The 19,234-nt window shown below is 33.8% G+C and overlaps 1 protein-coding gene across 1 annotated transcript; it reads left to right on the top strand.

The window, feature by feature from the left end:
- Positions 1-3,846: 3,846 nt before the first annotated feature.
- Positions 3,847-7,407, top strand: LOC111417691 (required for meiotic nuclear division protein 1 homolog). Its single transcript, XM_071195176.1, has 2 exons — positions 3,847-5,315; positions 5,368-7,407. The coding sequence occupies exons 1-2, from the start codon at positions 4,768-4,770 to the stop codon at positions 5,939-5,941; spliced, it is 1,122 nt and encodes a 373-aa protein (XP_071051277.1). The 5' UTR covers positions 3,847-4,767; the 3' UTR covers positions 5,942-7,407.
- The last annotated feature ends 11,827 nt before the right edge of the window (positions 7,408-19,234 follow it).

The following is a 19,234-nucleotide window of genomic DNA, read 5'->3' on the forward strand; positions in this document are numbered from 1 at the left end:
TGACTTTAATTATTTTTTACTCCAACCTTTCATTTAAATTTTCGCTGTGACTTCAGTTATAGATTTTAAGTCAAGATTTTTATTTCAAGTTAAAGCCCAGAAAGTTTGAGGAGTTATTGATAAATGTAATAATATAACCAATCATAAGTTTTATTTTGAGGGATTTAAAGACTTATCGTATTGAACGTAAGAGAATGTTATGAAAGATAATAATTATAAATTTATTTTTATAATAAACTGACTGGCAAAGAAAACCGGCCACTATAAATTTGCCACAAGTTCAAAGCTGGCTTTCTCGCGAACCGCGCATTCGATTTTGATGATTCTTTTTTTGATGGAAAGGTTGATTCTTCTGTAATAATCCTGCGATAGAAATTTTCGTTCAGATTTTAATTTGAGCATATACGGGGTGAGAAAAATGAGAAAAACTTTTATTCTCGAAATTTGTAACACCCTGTGGGGTGCAGCTGCTACAGCAGAGGGTATTACCTGGAATCAAACAGTAGCCCAATCTTTTCTGAGCATTTTCTTTTTTTATTCACTCCATTATCTCTGTTACTAACGAAGATGCAGTATTTTAAAGCGATCGCCTGTGAAATCAAGATGAGTGACAATAGTAGCTGATGACCGTTTTATTGTTCTAAGCAATCGTAGAACGACAGCTGTAGAGGCTCGGCATCGTCTTCAAATGGTGCGTGTTGTTGATGCCAGTGAGAGAACCATTTGCTGAAAACTTGCTAGAACTGGTCTGGCTGCAAGAAGGCTGCCAAAGGGCCGAGGCTGCTTCCTAGATATCGACGAGCGCGTCTTCAATCTGCGCGCTTACATATGAATTGGGAGATCTAGCAATGGAGGAATGAGTAGTGCAATGGAGGTCCTTTTTACGGATGAGTAGTGGTTTTGTCTACTATCACTCGTTAGTCAGGAGCGAATGAAGACGTTGAAATGAAAGATTTGTGGACTATACAATTATGAAACGCGAAAGTTTCGATGGTGGTTCTGTGATGGTGTGGCCGGGAATTTCCAAAGAAGGCCTATACAATCTCTATAGGCCTTCTGTATTAATCATTGTTAAAAGTGGCGCCTTAAATCACTGACCTTGAAAACTAAAACTGGGCACCCGAAACAGTTTTGCAGAAGCACTTACATTTTCTTAGAATTACAGAATTGCTTACGTCCTTCATTATTGTAAACATCTGTTCGCAGTTCTAATATGCGGTAAAAACAAAGACAAATAAACAAGAAAACAAATTTAATTTAATGTAATAATTAATAATAACACGAAAATTAATAGCGTGTGTGCCCCCCACGAGCCAAAATAACGTCATGTTTCGACGCGGCAGCGAACTGATTAGGTTCGTAATTGATTCCTGAGGAATTGCGGTAAAATCTTCTTCAAGAGCAATTCGTAACTCCTGAAGGTTGTCCGGTAGGACAGGACGACGACGAATGCGTCTCTGAAGTTGGTCCCAAAGATGTTCGATAGGGTTAAGGTCCGGACTGCACACTGGCCACAACATCCGTTCAATACCCACCTCATCAAGATATTCGCTAACATGTGCTACGTGCAGTCGCGTATTATCATGCATTAGCATGAATCCGTCACCAATAAAATGGGAATAGGGCACGACAGCTTCTTGCAGAATATCTTGGCTATAACGGTTGGCATTTAGCGTGCCATTTTCAACAAAGATGAGCGCTGTATGCGCTTCCGTCGGAATACCGCCCATACCATGACCGAACCTCCATGGAAAGGTACTCTTTCCGAAATTGTGCAGGTCGCAAACCTTTCATTACGACGTCTCCACACTCGTTCTCGACCATCAGGTGACCGGAGACAAAATCGGGACTCGTCAGTGAAGAGCACCTTACCCCAAATTGGCGACGTGCTCGCCGATGTCTCTGGAGCAACCGCTGTCTTCTGTCTGCTTTGCAGTTAGATCACTTTCAGCAAGTTTTCGACGAATGGTTCTTTCACTTACGTCAACCCCACGCACCATTTGAAGACGATGGCGAGTTTCTACAGCAGTCGTTCTACGATTCCTCAGAGTGTTTAGCACAATAAATCGATCATCAACTGCTGTTATCACTCGTCTTCTACCGGAATCTTGCCGCCTAGTAAAATTTCCTGTTTCCACATATCGGTTCCAGGCATCCTGAACTGTTGTTCGGGGTATACCCAACGCATGGGCAACGTACCGCTAACTTTTGCCATCTTCAATTAAACTAATAATACGCGCAACATCAGTTATTGACAACGGCATCTTTGACAACTGTCAATTTACTATTCGAAACAACTGACATACGCTACCTAGCGCGCTACCTTAGATTTTGTATGCTTGTTTGTCTTGTTTTCACAGGCGTTCGCTTTAAAACACTGCATCTTCGTTAGTAACAGAGATAATAGAGTGAATAAAAAAACAAAATGTTCAGAAAAAATTGGGTTACCGTTTGATTCCAGTTAACACCCTCTGCTGTAGCATCTGCACCCCACAGGTTATTACAAATTTCGAGAAAAAATGCTTTTCTCATTCTTGCACCCCGTATATGCTCAAATTAATATCCGAATAAAAATTTCTACCGCAGGATTATTACAGAAGAATCAACCTTTCGATCAAAAAAGGAATCATCAAAATCGAATGAGTGGTTCGCGAGAAACCCAGCTTTGAAATTGTGGCAAAATTTTAGTGGCCGGTTTTTTTTGCCGGTCAGTTTATAAAATGGTCTAATGTTAGTTCTAGTGACAGTGCAAGTGTAAATATAGTGTTAGTTCTACATAATAACAGTACTAGTGTAAAATAAGAACTAACACTAGAACTAGAATCATTCGGGTTTAGCCGTCTTAAGAGACATACGGCTAAATCCAAATGATTCTAGGTCTAATGTTAGTTCTGGTGCCAGTGTAAGTGTAGAACTAGAACTAACACTATACCTAGAACTAGAATCATTCGGGTTTAGCCGTCTTTAGAGACGTGCGGCTAAATCCAAATGATTCTAGTTCTAGGTATAGTGTTAGTTCTACATAGTAACAGTGGTAGTGTGAAACTAGAACTAACACTAGAACTAGAATTATTCGTGTTTAGCCGTCTTAAGAGACATACGGCTAAATCCACATGATTCTAGGTCTAATGTTTTCCAAATGTTCTAGGTTTAGCTGTCTTTAGAGACGTGCGGCTAAATCCAAATGATTCTAGTTCTAGGTATAGTGTTAGTTCTACATAGTAACAGTGCTAGTGTAAAACTAAAACTAACACTAGAACTAGAATCATTCGGGTTTAGCCGTCTTAAGAGACATACGGCTAAATCCAAATGATTCTAGGTCTAATGTTAGTTCTAGTGCCAGTGTAAGTGTAGAACTAGAACTAACACTATACCTAGAACTAGAATCATTCGGATTTAGCCGTTCTACATAGTAACAGTGCTATTGTAAAACTAGAACTAACACTAGACCTAGAATCATTTGTGTTTGGCTGCACGTCTTTAAAGACGGTTTTAATTGTTGTTCAGCGCTAGATTGTTGTATAGTTTTATGGAAATAGTTGAAAGGTTAAATATACATATTAGAAAATTACGTATTGTAATAATATAACCAATCATGAGCATTATTTTGAGGATTTAAAGACTTATCGTATTGAACGTAAGAAAATGTTATGAGTTATGATTGTTATGAATGAGAATAATTATAAATTTATTTTTATAATATAAAATACTATTTACTAATTAATTTAGTTATGTATTATTGATCGTTGATGTTTTCTACTGTATATAATCCATGTAAAGTCGATACGAAGTAAGTTTAAAGACCCCTTGACAGATACATAGATAACCTCAATTTGATTTTTTCTCAATTTCTTATTCAAATCATTATTTATGCAGTTAAAGTTATTGAAAATGATAATCTTAGCATAGTAAGAATGAAAAACAGTCATCCTTTGTGTGAATTAATGAAATTTTAGATGAAAATTCAAAATCTCAAGATTTGAGTATTTTGGGAATTTTGCCGTTGAATACAGAAGAAAATAATTAGATATCTGAAAAGCAATTTAAAGAAGCATTAAAACTACAAGATTTCATAAATAAATATAGTTATTAAAAAAAAATTAAATAACATTTAAACAAATTAAATTAGTGACATTTCAAATGTTAAAGTTGGTAATATCAGAAAATTTTAGAAACGAATTTCAAGTTAATGGAATTGACCAATCAGGGAACACTATTTTTCAATTTCAACATTAAACAAAGGAAAATTAAAAATTTTAGTGACATTTTGAACTTGAGAGAAAACACACGCAAATTTTGTCTCGTCGAACATTATAAGCAACGTTTTAGGTTATGTAAAAAGATAAATGTTGACATAACCTCAAAAAAAGTAATTTGAACAATTTCGCCGATTCAAAGAAAAGAAATAATAATCCTAATGAAGAAACATCAATTTGGTTCCCATTCCTGACAATCCTAGAACCCTTACCGTGGCCTTATTTATCATATAACCAACAGACTAAGCTAAGTATTGTTATTTTCTTTAGATTTATTCATGTTAATGATGTTAATGAATTGTTTAGTTAACAATTCTCTTACATTCAATACGAAAGATAATTCTGAGATACTACTCATAATAATTCATTTCATAACTCCTTATTAATTTATTTATTTTTGCTTTTTGCTAAAGTTTTACGGAGGTGTTTCAGCACGTATTAACCTAATTTATATCACTTTGTCATAATCACATTTAATCATTTGTCATCACATTTATAAAAAGTCATAAAAATGAAATTACAAACTATTCTACGTATTAAAATGTTTTTACCTACTCTTAATAAGTTAATGCGACCTACATGGCGGGACTGGGTTTATAAACGATACTGGGGTGATAAATATAAATTTAAAGAGCACAGCATTTTCGAAGAGATCGATGCGCCGGTATTTAAATCGCCAGGTCAGAAAAAGGTTAAGGCGTCTATGAACATCGTTTCAGAAATTTCTAAATTACACCTGTATAAAATAGTGGCTTATGGATCTCCAGTGAAGTATGTGTTGGAAGATTTATTACCAAATTTAACGAAATTGTGGGTGACAAAGTCTGCGTATCATATAAAAGGTGAAACCGATTTAGTTCACTCAGTTAATGAGGAATCTAAGGAGCCGCAAGAAACATTTATTTTTAGGGATGGTGTTGTCGTGTTTTGGAACTTTATTAATAAAGATATCAAAGATGTGATGGATGTATTGTGTAAGCATCAAATTTTTGGGTATGATATTGATAATGATATGCAAGCCTCCGATATCCATTATTATAAGGTTACCAATAAAACCCGGTAAAGATTAGGTTTCTATATGAATTAAATAACCGAATGAAATCCTTGTTAGATGCTGTTCAGTTGGTGCGGATGGCGTTATTTCAATTCCACGTGATAATAATTTTCACGTAAAGTATGCAACATCTTGTATGCTTGCAACATCAGTTAGCTTAACGATATGGCAAAAGCTTATACAAATTTACTTGAGTAATATTCTAGAGCGAGTCGCCGACGACATTAATTTGGGTTACAGGATATCAGCGTCAGAGAGGGACGTCGAACAACTGCAAGGCAGCTTGTCGACTGTTATCTTCTTTATGGAAATTAACGATCAAGTTTATAAACCTGTAACTGAAGATAAAGAATCAAACGTAAACGAATTTCATAAAGAACTTTGGATACTAAACAGTATACCAAGAAGAATAAAAAACGTTGAAAAACATTTATCTCATTGTAAAGAGATTTGCAATTTGCTTCATGTTTTGTACTCGTATAAAAAGCACACAAATTCGTTTATAATATATTACCTGATAACGGTTTCTATATTAATTTTGTCCATATTGAAATATTTCAATGGTATTCAAGACACAAAGGCAACTAGGTTGATGGAAGAGTTAGCAAAAGAAAGTATGCAAGCATTATAAGTAAAAATAAATTTGTAATTATTATCTTGTCAATTATTAAATCAATCTAGATCTTCAATTAGATTAAGATTAAATTCATTTGTAGCAAGTCAACTCTGTGCAGAATCAAGACTGAATAAAGTCTTCATAAAGCCTGCATTGAGACAACTTGGTATAAAGTTTTCATCATCTCTACATCAAGGTTCACTTCGTTTGTAGCAAGTTTGTGCATTGAGTGCAACATATTTTTTTTGTATAATAGCTATTTGAGCTCTGACAGTTTCTGCGACTAAATAGTGGCCAGGCCCAAGGACAGTGGAATCTAATGGACCTTCTTCACTATGGCTTATCATGGACCACTGCGAGCCATTGTGTAGAGGGGTGATGGCGTGAAGTGGTCATAAGTAGCGGATAATGGTGATGATAATGGCAAAGGATGGTTTTGGGAGCGGTGGCATTGCTTAACCATTTCGGTCGTCAACAAAACCTGTTGCTTACTGTGGTCCATTAGGTAGGCCATCTAGACTATACCACTGTGTGGAAGCAAACATGCTAGCCATCATCAATGGTGGCCATCATGGCGACCATTCTAGTGGTCTATCATGAGCCATAGTGAAGAGGGGCCATAACAGGACTGCTACATCCATTGTTGTGACAACGTGTCACACCATTTACCACACCCAGTCAGCTGTTATTGTTACTATGCGTTTGCTGTTATTTTTAGAGGTTAAATCGTATATTGTACACGTATTCATATTATTTTTGAAGTTTTATTTTTTTAGACGTATTAATGTCTATCATATAACCTCTAAAAACACACAGCAAACGCATAGAACTCATTGACAGTTAATTGGGCGTGACAAATAGTGTGACGTAGAGTGCGGGCAACCAACCTGTAGTGGACCAAGGACAGTAGAATCTAACAGGACTGCTACATCCATTGTATTTTTGTAGTCCGCTACGGATTGGTTGCCCGCACGCTACGTCACACTATTTGCCACGCCTGGTAGCTGTATGTGTTTTTAGAGGTTATATGATAGACATTAATACGTCTAAAAACATAAAACTTCAAAAATAATATGAATACGTCTAGGATATAACCTCTAAAAATACACAGCAAACGCATAAACCATAACAACAGCTGGGCGTGGAAAGTGGTGTGACGTATTTGCGGGCAGGTTGTCACAACAATAGATGTAGCAGTCCTGTTAGATTCTACTGTCCTTGGTAGTGGACTACAAAACAACAATGGATGTAGCAGTCCTCTTAGATTCTACTGTCCTTGGGTCAAGCCGATGTTACCTCCTTTGTAGTTTTGCAGTGGAGTACGTTGGATCCATGTTTTGGATCTACCAAGATGTTAAAATAGAATTTTGAGAACACAGTTATTTTTTATTGAAATTTTATACCAATACAAATCACAAATTTCTTGTGCATGTAATTGCAACTGTTCTTAAAATATCTACAATAAACGTATTTGTTTTTAATCGATTAATGATTAAATCCTTAATCTTCTATACAGGTTTCCCAAAACTCCCGAGACGGAGCTATAAGTTTTGAACGAGTGAAGAAAAATATTTGAAAATTGAGAATTCTTAGATAGTTTAGAACGTCCGTGCAATGTGGAGTTTTTTAGGGGATGACCACCCCTAGCAACCCCTATCGAGTTTTACCTTATTTTAAAGGTCGCAAATGGAAAAAGACACACCAGACAAGAGTACCATCTTCGTGGAACCACTTATTGTCAATACCATTAGGGCATATGGCACGTACACTTGGAACTACTTGATCTAACAGTTGCAGATATCTGTCTCCGTCCAAATTTTCATTAATAAAAAATGGACCAATTACATTCTCTGCCATAATACCAGCCCATACATTAATTTTCTATGATCTCTGAGTATGATCTTCTCTTATTAAACGTGGATTTTCGTCACTCCAATCACTAGGGAACCACCACTATCACTAGGGATATGCTTCTGATGGTTCAAAATTCCATTTATGAGCGTTTGGGTCATTGCGAGACCGAAGAAGGTCGACAATTTGAACATTTGTTATAAAAATCGTAATGCAGCAAAAAAACATGAAAAATTTTTATTTTCCATTTGGTAGTCAACCCCTCATAATTCTTGAAAGAATTAATTTTTTTAATTTTTTCATTACCTTTAAAATAAGTAGTAAATATATTTATCTACAACTATTGAATTATTTATTCGTTATACATTTGATTTTTGACGGGTAATGACACCCATTACTCATGACTGACAAAGTGTTGAATAATGAAGCCATTATTCCACAGTTCTGACACGGCCTATTGAGGTTATGTCTGAAATGTCTATCAAGTTTTTTTTTTGCCTTTTTTTGATTTTTTTTTCAAAATTAAATAGTTGTAGATAAAGTATAGTATTCAACTTCCGTATAATGGATGTTACCCACTCAGATTACAACTTCATCTTCGTGGGTAACAGCCGCCATTATACGCTTGTTGAATAATATACTATTATCTACGACTGCTTGGATAAGTCATTATTACCGCACACATTTGAGGTGATTTGAGTTACGTAATGAAGTTCATTACCGCACTGGTTTCATTACTTAACGCATTTTTAGCCTAATCAGAACAGACTTAATTTATTGAAACGAGCAACAATACAAAAGAAAAAGTGCTATCTACTTACAGAGAAACAATACTATGTATTATAAACATTAATTGTTATGTTTTTACATTTCGAAATACTTATTCCAGATGAGTAAACATGGTGTTGAAACTGACAATTCAAAATTGTCAACAATCATTTCAAAATATTTTTGTAAATGTCAAATGCTGGCACACTTTGATGAACTTAGGGATTATTTGTTGCTTTCTAGATGTGATGTGGAATTTGTTGAGCGAATGTTACCTTCATTTAAGTCCACTAGTGTTGGTTCTGATGGAATTTCCCTGGATATGGTTAGGTTGTGCTGTCCTCGTATTTTGAGTGTTCTTTGCCATATAATTAATTTCTGCTTGAAAGAGTCAGTTTACCCGAGTGCGTGGAAGTTTGGTTTGGTGACTCCTGTTCCTAAAGCCAATCCAGTTAAGGAGTTTAAAGATCTGAGGCCCATTACCAACCTCCCGGTTCTTTCCAAAGTGTTGGAGAGGATTATGGCGGAACAACTACAATCCTTTTTAAATTCTAATCATATTTTACCTCAGAAACAATCTGGCTTTAGGCGACAGTATAGCTGTGCCACGGCACTTCTTGATCTGACAGATGACATATTTAGAGCTCTGGATGGGGGAAGATCTACTGTACTTGTGCTTCTTGCTTTCAGCAAGGCATTTCATATTTTGAATCATAACCTTTTGTTGGCTATTCTGAGGTTTATTGGTGTTTCTGATTGTGCTGTTTCCTTGTTTCGGAGCTATCTTTCTAACAGGATGCAATCGGTTAAGGTTAAATCCGTTTGTTCTGATCCTTCTACAATTGTAGCAGGTGTACCGCAAGGTTCTATTTTGGGTCCACTTTTATTTAGTATATTCACCAGCAATTTATTTTCAAAGTTAACCTTATGTTCCTATCACTTATATGCGGATGATACACAGCTTTATTTCGACCTCATACCTGGTGAGTTGCCTCATGCATGTGACAGAATTACTGGGTCACTTATGTGTGGAGATACAAAGGCATGCTCTTGTGATCAATCCTGACAAGACCCAATGCATCTTATTTACTAAAAAAGGTAACTTATCTGTTAATAAAAATGACATTAACATTAGTATGCTAGGGGAGAAATTAAGAGTGGTGGACTCGGTCAAGAGTTTGGGTGTTGTCATTGATGATAGGCTTACTTTTGGTGATCACATTAGGTTGATATGTAGGCGCGCGTATTGGTCCCTTAGAAGCCTCTATTTTAGTAAAATGTTTTTGTCGATAAAGCTCAAACGCCTTCTCTGTGATGCTCTAGTTTTGTCTCACTTTAATTATTGTAACGTTGTATTTGATCCATGTCTATCTTTTGAGAGTTTGCAAAGAATTCAGGTCGTGCAGAATTCGTGTCTTCGCTTTATTTATAAATTGAGGAGAGGTGATCACGTCTCACAAGCTCTTCAGAATTGTGGTTGGCTGAATGTGCGACAGAGATTTGTTTTTCATTACTTGTCTTTTATTCATGGGATTATTTATTCTGGTAAACCTCCTTATCTTTCTCGCAAAATTACCTTCAGAACTGATGTACACAATTTGAATCTTAGGCATGGATTTTGTATTACAGTTCCGCTGCATAGATCGTCAAAATTTCGGTACTCGTTTTCCTATCAAGTAGCTCGTTTTTGGAATGCGATTCCCAGTTCTGCGAGGTGTGCCCGCTCGGTTCAGTTGTTTAGATCTATTGTTTTGCGCGAGAGGGTGTTTGATCGGTTTTTGTGATAATTGATATAATGTTGCTTTTGATTCTTTTGGTAATTTAATAATCCTAATTACTTGTTTTTATTTTTGTTCTTATTTTTATTATCTCATTTTCATTGATACTGCTCAGTTTTGATTTGATTTAACTTTTATTTTATTTTCTGCTGCTGTTCTCATTAGGTGCAAGTAAAATCAGTGGCATTGTTTTGCCTTTTCTGCCCTTGCACCCTTTGAGCTATAATTTAAGTTTAATATTATTGTACTTTTCTAATTTGGCTCAATAAATTATTATTTATTTATTTAAATAGACTTTTCTAAAGAAATTGATTTTTTAGTAATTTTTAGCAGTCGTAGATAAAATGCTGTATATCACACGTGGGCTAGAGCATAATTACAGTACTCGTGTGATTACACGACTCGGTCTACGACCTCGTCGTGCAATTCTTCACACTCGTACAGTAATTATGTTTCTAGCCCACTTGTTATATAAATAACTATTATCTACGACTGCTTGGATAAGTCATCATTACCGCACTCATTTGAGGTGATTTGAGTTACGTAATGAAGTTCATTACCGCACTGGTTTCATTACGTAACGCATTTTTAGCCTAATCAGAACAGACTTAATTTATTGAAACGAGCAACAATACAAAAGAAAAAGTGCTATCTACTTACAGAGAAACAATACTATGTATTATAAACATTAATTGTTATGTTTTTACATTTCGAAATACTTATTCCAGATGAGTAAACATGGTGTTGAAACTGACAATTTAAAATTGTCAACAATCATTTCAAAATATTTTTGTAAATGTCAAATAGACTTTTCTAAAGAAATTGATTTTTTAGTAAATTTTAGCAGTCGTAGATAAAATGCTGTATATCACACGTGGGCTAGAGCATAATTACAGTACGAGTGTGATTACACGACTCGGTCTACGACCTCATCGTGCAATTCTTCATACGCGTACAGTAATTATGTTTTTGTAATTCGCGACGGTAATGAAAGCTCTAACAGTACTCAAACGGGTGCTGTAATGAGACTCCTTACAGCATCCGATGCTGTAATGAGATTTTAGTAACATTTTATGGAACCAGTTCAAGTTGGTGACATTGGCTCATTAATTTTTCTAGTTGTCAATGTGACAATTTTTGTCTATGGCTACGGTTACAGTGTAATAATAAGTTGGCATTATTTCAAATAATATTTGGATATCATGAATAATGAGAAATTAATCCTACTGGTGTTCGACAGAAGAGTGTTGTGGGACCAAAAATCACATTAAACTACAATTTATTAAGCTAGTCACACTGTTTAATATAATGTTTTCTAATGTATTTATATAATTGAAGTGTTAAATTCCGGTCTTAAATAGTATATTGTTGTGGTATGGCGCCAATTTCACTATTAAAATATAGTTTAAAAGTTTCTCATACATCGTATGCCACATTAGTAGACCTGTTGTTTGCACGAGCTTTGTAATTGTCCTTCCCTGTCTATAATTACGTTATGTAATTACTTTTATTATGCATTTCACTATTAAATCGACCTTATTTGGATGACACTCTTTGGTTTGTTTAATAGTCTCCATTTTGCTGTCATAATTCCAAATGAGCATTCCACTGTTCTGCGACACCGTGACAGTCTGTAGTTGAATATTTCTTCTTCCCGTGAGAGATTTCGTTTAGAATAGGGTTTCATTAGATACTTTTTTAAAGGATATGCATCGTCACGTAGTAAAACGTGCGGGAGCACCACATCGGAATTGATATATGTAAACAACCATTTGTGTCAAATTGTTAATTGTAATTTTACCAACGTAAAAATGCCTAAAAAGCACGTTAAAAATAAAAAGAAAGTGCGGAAAAGTGAAAAAATGACCCAAAAATGAGTCACGAAGCTTACTTACAACGTATTTAACACAATAGCACGGTTAACACTGGTCCGAGAAAATTATTTTTTGTAATTCACGACGGTAATGAAAGCTATAACAGTACTCAAACGGGTGCTGTAATGAGACTCCTTACAGCATCCGATGCAATAATGAAATTTTAGTAACATTTTATGCAACCAGTTGGTGACATTGGGTCATTAATTTTTCTAGTTGTCAATGTGACAGTTTTTATCTGTGGATGTTTAAACACGTTCTTAGCATTGAATACAAGGTCCACAATGATGAAGATGTTGAACTTTGAGCAATTTCTCTTATTTTGGGAGGTGTACATGAAACATTTTTGTCAGGTGAATACATTTTGTGTTTTGACAGTTTCTAATTGTCAATTCAAATTTCTATTTTCAAGTGTTACGGTGTTACCAACGGTTACATACCTATTTCCCTATATTGTCAAAATTTATCTTATTTTTGCGAATTACAAAAAATAGCATAAAAAACACGTTTCATAAGACTTAAAGCTCTCATTCATTAAAAACAACTTTTCAACTTGAATTCGTGCATTTCAAACGTGTCTTTCGAAACTTGCTTTTTAATATACTATTTTGTAATTCGCACCGGTAATGAAAGCTATAACAATACTCAAACGGGTGCTGTAATGAAACTCCTTACAGCATCCGATGCTGTAATGAGATTTTAGTAACATTTTATGGAACCAGTTCAAGTTGGTGACATTGGGTCATTAATTTTTCTAGTTGTCAATGTGACAGTTTTTATCTGTGGATGTTTAAACACGTTCTTAGCATTGAATACAAGGTCCACAATGATGAAGACGTTGAACTCTGAGCAATTTCTCTTATTTTGGGAGGTGTACATGAAACATTTTTGTCAGGTGAATACATTTTGTGTTTTGACAGTTTCTAATTGTCAATTCAAATTTCTATTTTCAAGTGTTACGGTGTTACCAACTGCTACATACCTATTTCCCTACATTGTCAAAATTTATTGTATTTTTGAGAAAAAAAAAGGATAAAAACGCGAATTACAAAAAATAGCATAAAAAACACGTTTCATAAGACTTAAAGCACTCATTCATTAAAAAACTCGTGGCTTTGCCACTCGTTTTTCAACTTGAATTCGTGCATTTCAAACGGGTCTTACGAAACTTGTTTTATAATATACTATTTTAGCCCACTTGTAATATAAATAACTATTAATTACTATTTAAAAATGTAGTTCTAAACTATCTAAGAATGTAGTTTTTATGACTCTTTAGTGATCCCCAAATTTTCAAACTTTTTTCTTCATTCGTTCGAAACTTATAGCTTCGTAGTTCTTATAGCTCCGTAGTTATAGCTTCTGGAGTTTTGGGACACCTGTATAGTAGATACGACTTCTTCAAAATAGTTTAAGTGCACCTCTATTTTATAACTTTTAATATCCAATTCACGAAAACATAAACTTTCTTATATTCCTTAAAGAAGCACTCAACAATATTATGTAAATTATTTAATAAAAAAATCCTTACAGTGAATGCTGCTCTATTGGACATTTGACCAAAGATAGGAACTTCCACAGCGAATGTTTTTTGAGTTAAACAAAGTAACGTTAATACATCTTTTCTCGTTGACACATCCGCATCATACCAATTCATATTATATATGGCCTCCTGAATGCTATCACTCTAACAAGAAAGAAATATATCAATATACGTATAATAAGAAGAATAATTTATTCATACCGCTGTAATAAGCCGTTGTCCAATTAAATGACTTATAAAGAATGTTAAGCTCATTATAATCAACATAATACTTGTTAAATCTTTTGTCTAAAAGAAATGCATTAGTAAATTTGTATACAGAGTATTTTAAGTGACAAACCGACGTAAATATAACGATCGATAGAATAAAGCAAATTAATGCAAATATTTTTGTAGGTACAACAAAGCTAGTATAAATATTATTCATGATTTGAAACGTGCTAAAACCATATATTCATCATAAAATAACTGAAATAATCGTTAAATTTATGTTACCTGTATATATTTTGATGATACAAAATAATTGGTTGCAACAATGTTAAGTTTCTCAACTTATTTGTGTTAAAACGAACGTTATTAATCATCTCCTTAATGTTTTCGATACGTATAATTAGTAATTCCAACGAATAGGAATACAATAGTAATAAAAGAAATACAACTTTAACCCCAACCTCCAAAGAATAAGTTTGCAATAATATCATTAAAGTCATTTCAAACGTTTTGAATCGAAACGGAACATAATATTCAATTATTAAACAACACTTCATATTTTTAAAATTAGCGCAACGATCCAGCATCAAAACAGAGTGCGTCATAAAAAAGGCAATGAGATATCCACCGTAACGAAAAAATTTTAACATAAATTTTATCCTTTTTTCAAGCAATTTAAATGATTGCAAACATTTTAATTGATCATCATCACTTAAGAGATCAATCATTTTAAATAATTCGCCCCGTTTTCGGAATAATTGAACATTATCAAATAGAGCTAAAGATGTGATCGCCATAAATCGTATCCATAATATGCATTCTTCAATATTAGATTTGTTATCTAAAATGTGTAATATTAATAATTAAAAAAGAGAGTGCTTTTTAAAACTCACTTAATAAATGCATTAGGAATGGGAGAAAACCCAAAATTACATTTGCAGCAATTATAATTGTTCCCCAGAGGCCGCGTAAGCCCTTTAAAGTCGGCCAACATCGAAATTTTCGAAAATGTTGCTCTATGAGGTAAAAACCAAGTGTTTTCGACATTTTGTTCTGGAGAATTGAAATCAATTAACTGAGAGTATGGGTAATAAGGTGCATAGAGGGTGTAAAAAATATAGTGTTATTATTATTTTTGTTATTTAATTCGTTTATTGCACCAAAATCAACTTGGCAAAATGGAAAAACTTTTATTACGTACAGAATTATTAGTTTAAATATCTACAACATTTCCTTACAAAAATCTTTTGTTCAACAAATTTTACACTCTGTATATAAAGCAGTTATGGATTTTTTTTTAATGATCTATCACAGCGACTTAAGGGTAATTGTTTTATTGGATCGTGAACTTTGTCCTTCAGAATAATTAAAATTTAATAAAAAACGTTGTTAAGATCTTAATCTTAGCAGGAAATGATTTAAATCAATGTTTGCAATGAAATTTGTATACCCAGATTATGACTAAGTTTAATTCGTTGAAATTATATTGCGCATATTTTTAATAATTTAGTTAGGTGTTAATGAAATAACGAAATTTCTGGAAATGAACGAAATTGACGGCAATTGAAGAAAATATGTGCGTCATTCGAGATCGGAACATTTGTTTAAAGATAAATGTTTGTCAAAAAGGTTATTATCCGTTTAGATCTATTGTTTCTAATAGGTTGTAAATAATACGTTTATTTTTTTATGTAAACATTGAATAGAAACTTTAAAATGCGAGTTGCTATGTAGTTACAAAATTTAACCGTGGTGCTTTTAGTCAAAACTCATCAGCACTATTTTGGCAAACACACTTTAAATTAATAAATCAAATACGATTTAAAGGTTAATAAAATACATTCAATATTGGAAAAACAAAATTTTTATTTGGATAAGAATTTAGACACTTTTCATAACCAAGAAGAAAACATATTTTTCGGTTATTTATTTGTCTAAAAAAAAATAACAATGTTTTATTTTTTTCGATGTTTGTAGATAATTATCGAGAGACACTCCTCCTTTAATGAAATTGTTTGGTCAAAGAAAAAGAATGACGCATTCGTTGCGTTCATTCTTTCGATCGATTTATTATTGATTTCTATAAACAAAAAGCACGTGACTCCGAGCACTCTCGCTTTAATAAATTAAACTCTGTTAAAAGTGTCGATTCGTTTCACGTGAGGGCATTACGCATTCACGAATCTTTTCAACTCGCCAGTGTTTGTTTATTATTAATTTAAAAAGGTACAGAAACATGGAACTAAGAGTATTTTGAATTTACAAAAATAGTATATTATTATATCAGCATATAATGAGTGAATAATAGCTCATTATATGCGAGTAGAATACTATACTTTGTCCATGACTATTGAAATTGATTCCATAAATTAATTTTTTAAATAAATTTTTGAATAAAGGTTAAACGTCAATGTGACACAAATTCAATGTTACCAACTGTAACCAACTTCACAACAATTTGTCAAAATTAAGTGTCAGTTTTATAAAACGTCGTTTTCTTTACGAAAATTAATTAATTTATGCTTAATTCATACGAAAAAAGGAATTTGTTTAGGTTTTTTTAATGTCAAACATTTAGAAACTTCTAAAAAATTGAAATTGACGTTTTTTGAACTTTTAACGTTTCAAATAATTATTATTAGTCTGGTCAAGATGGCTACCCGTGAATAATGATTATTATTCACCGCTATTATTCACTCCGTGAAAAATGACTACCATTTTGTTCTAGAAAACTCATTCATAAGATATACAGAGTGTCCCGTTAAGCGTACGGAGCGGCTGTATCTCTAGAACGGTAAGGCCAAGAGGTTTGGGAAAAAAATCCTTATAAGCAAAGTGACCAAGAGAAATAGCTGGAAATTATTTTGAAGTTCGTAATTCGACCGCTAGGGGGCGTAACTGCCATAGAGAAACATAAAGTTGCCGCTATCTTAGATACTTAGACGATGAGCTATAACTTTGACACCATCATTTAATAGCTTGGATAATACCGCATCGCTTTTGTTTTGCGATATTTCTCATATCTGTCATAATAAGAGATCATATGTTTACATTTTAATATCTCCTAGACCATTCAACCGATTTGAATGTTTTCGGTGTTGTTTGAAAAAGCATTTTATGCTCTTTTTAAAGATATTTTCAGTAAGACCGTCTGCTTTAAAACAAATGAGCTAGAGGACGTTATCTGCAGCGATTAGTCACCTTAAAATTTGCAAAATTTTAGTGAAAACCGCATCTCGATATCGCCACCTGTTCTCGAGTTATAGAAGAAAATGTTAAAAACTCGAGTGCCATCAATCGGATCCAGTTACCTCATCGAGAAAAACAAATCACATTATCATGGTAACTGTAAACATGTCATTTACTAACGCAGAAGCGTATGATAGAGCGTATGATGATTTATTTTCAATGTTTCGAATACGATGCAACTGCATGGCAAAAATGTGCAATGCAATTACGACAAAGAAAGACATTTTTCTCTAAAAGTGTTTTTAAGATTACGGAAAACTGGCAACGTGTAGCCCATTCAGACGTCTCTATGAATTCGTAAATCATATTGGTGCGCAATGTGATCCCACATAATCTGGGAACTCTGAAAACAATTGTCCACAAGAGTTCTCAAGAGAATAATATCTCCACCACGTTGTTTTACATCAGGCCTTAACAGATACCGATTATGATAACAGACTGAACTATTACCATTGACTTTTAAATATGATTTGGGCAAATCCAAACCTTTTATCACAAATGCTATGGATGCATGAAGCATCTGTCCACAAGCTGATGTAAACTTGCATAATATGCATTCTTGGTTCGAGCAAAACCCACATTGCTTTCACCCCTTTATCTATTGGGTAGACTAAATGACCTGACTTTTCAAGAAAAACCAATAACCAGGGAAAATATGACAAAACACTAAATACCAGTAAAAACGTGTCCAGGGAAGAGACTTAGCAGCGCTTTTTTTTCGTCGAAACTAGATTAAATAAATGCATCGAGGTTTATGTAAGACATTTCGAACATTAGTGAGCTATTTTTGCCAAAAATTTAAGTTATTCTAAGTGTTTCGGTTTATTTTATTTTATTATCATTGTTGATGTTTCATTGATCCGTTGGCTTTTCAACACGCCTCAAAAGTAGTTTTGAAGCAGTTCTAAGCTTGGATAAAGTGTGGAGGAAGGTTGTAGATACAAAATTTTTTGTTATCACTTATTTGTTTCCTAAGGTAACTTGATCCGATTAAGATATACGAATTTTTAACATTTTCTTTTATAATTCGAGAATGGATGGAGATATCGAGATGCGGTTTTCACTAATATTTAGCAAATTTTATGGTGATTAACGGTCTGTGAAGTAAATAGTACCGTTCCATTTAACTTTTTTTCAAAAATCACAAAAATATGTAACCGCTGCAGATAACGCCCTCTAGCTTATTTGTTTTAAACCAAGCGGTCTTACTGAAAATATCTTTTAAAAGAGCATGAAATGCTCTTTCAAACAAGACCAAAAATATTCAAATCGGTTGAATGGTCCAGGAGATATTAAAATGTAAACATTTGAAAACGCATTGGCCTCCCCCTCCCTTATTATAACAGATATGAAAAATATTGCAAAACAAAAGCGATGCGGTATTATCCAAGCTACTAAATGATGTTGTCAAAGTTATAGCTCATCGTCTAACTTTCTGAGATAGCGGGAATTTTATGTTTCTCTATGGCAGTTACGCCCCCTAGCGGTCGAATTACGAACTTCAAAATAATTTCCAGCTATTTCTCTTGCCCACTTTGCTTATAAAGATTTTTTTCCCAAACCTCTAGGCCTTACCGTTGTTGAGATACAGCCGCTCCGTCCGCTTAACGGGACATCCTGTATATTATAAGGTAGTCGTGGACAAAAACATTTGTCCAACGACGTTTTATAAAACTGACATTTAATTTTGACAAATTGTTGTGAAGTTGGTTACAGTTAGTAACATGGAATTTGTGTCACATTGACATTTAACCTTTAATCAAAAATTTAAAATAAATTTATGGAATCAATTTCAATAGTCGTGGACAAAGTATAGTATTCTACTCGCATATAATAAGCTATTATTCAGCCCTCATTATATGCTCATATAATAATATACTATTAATTGAAATTGGAGAGAAATGGAAGTATTAAGAAAAGAAAATTTGTTGTTACAAACAGTTTACCAATGTTCGGTTATAATCCGACCCAACCTGTTGAAAAATCGATCGCAGATTTATAAGACAATCAAGTTCTATTCGGATGGAATCCTTTC

This window comes from Onthophagus taurus, chromosome 3 (genome assembly GCF_036711975.1).
Source record: "Onthophagus taurus isolate NC chromosome 3, IU_Otau_3.0, whole genome shotgun sequence".
Lineage (NCBI taxonomy): Eukaryota > Metazoa > Arthropoda > Insecta > Coleoptera > Scarabaeidae > Onthophagus > Onthophagus taurus.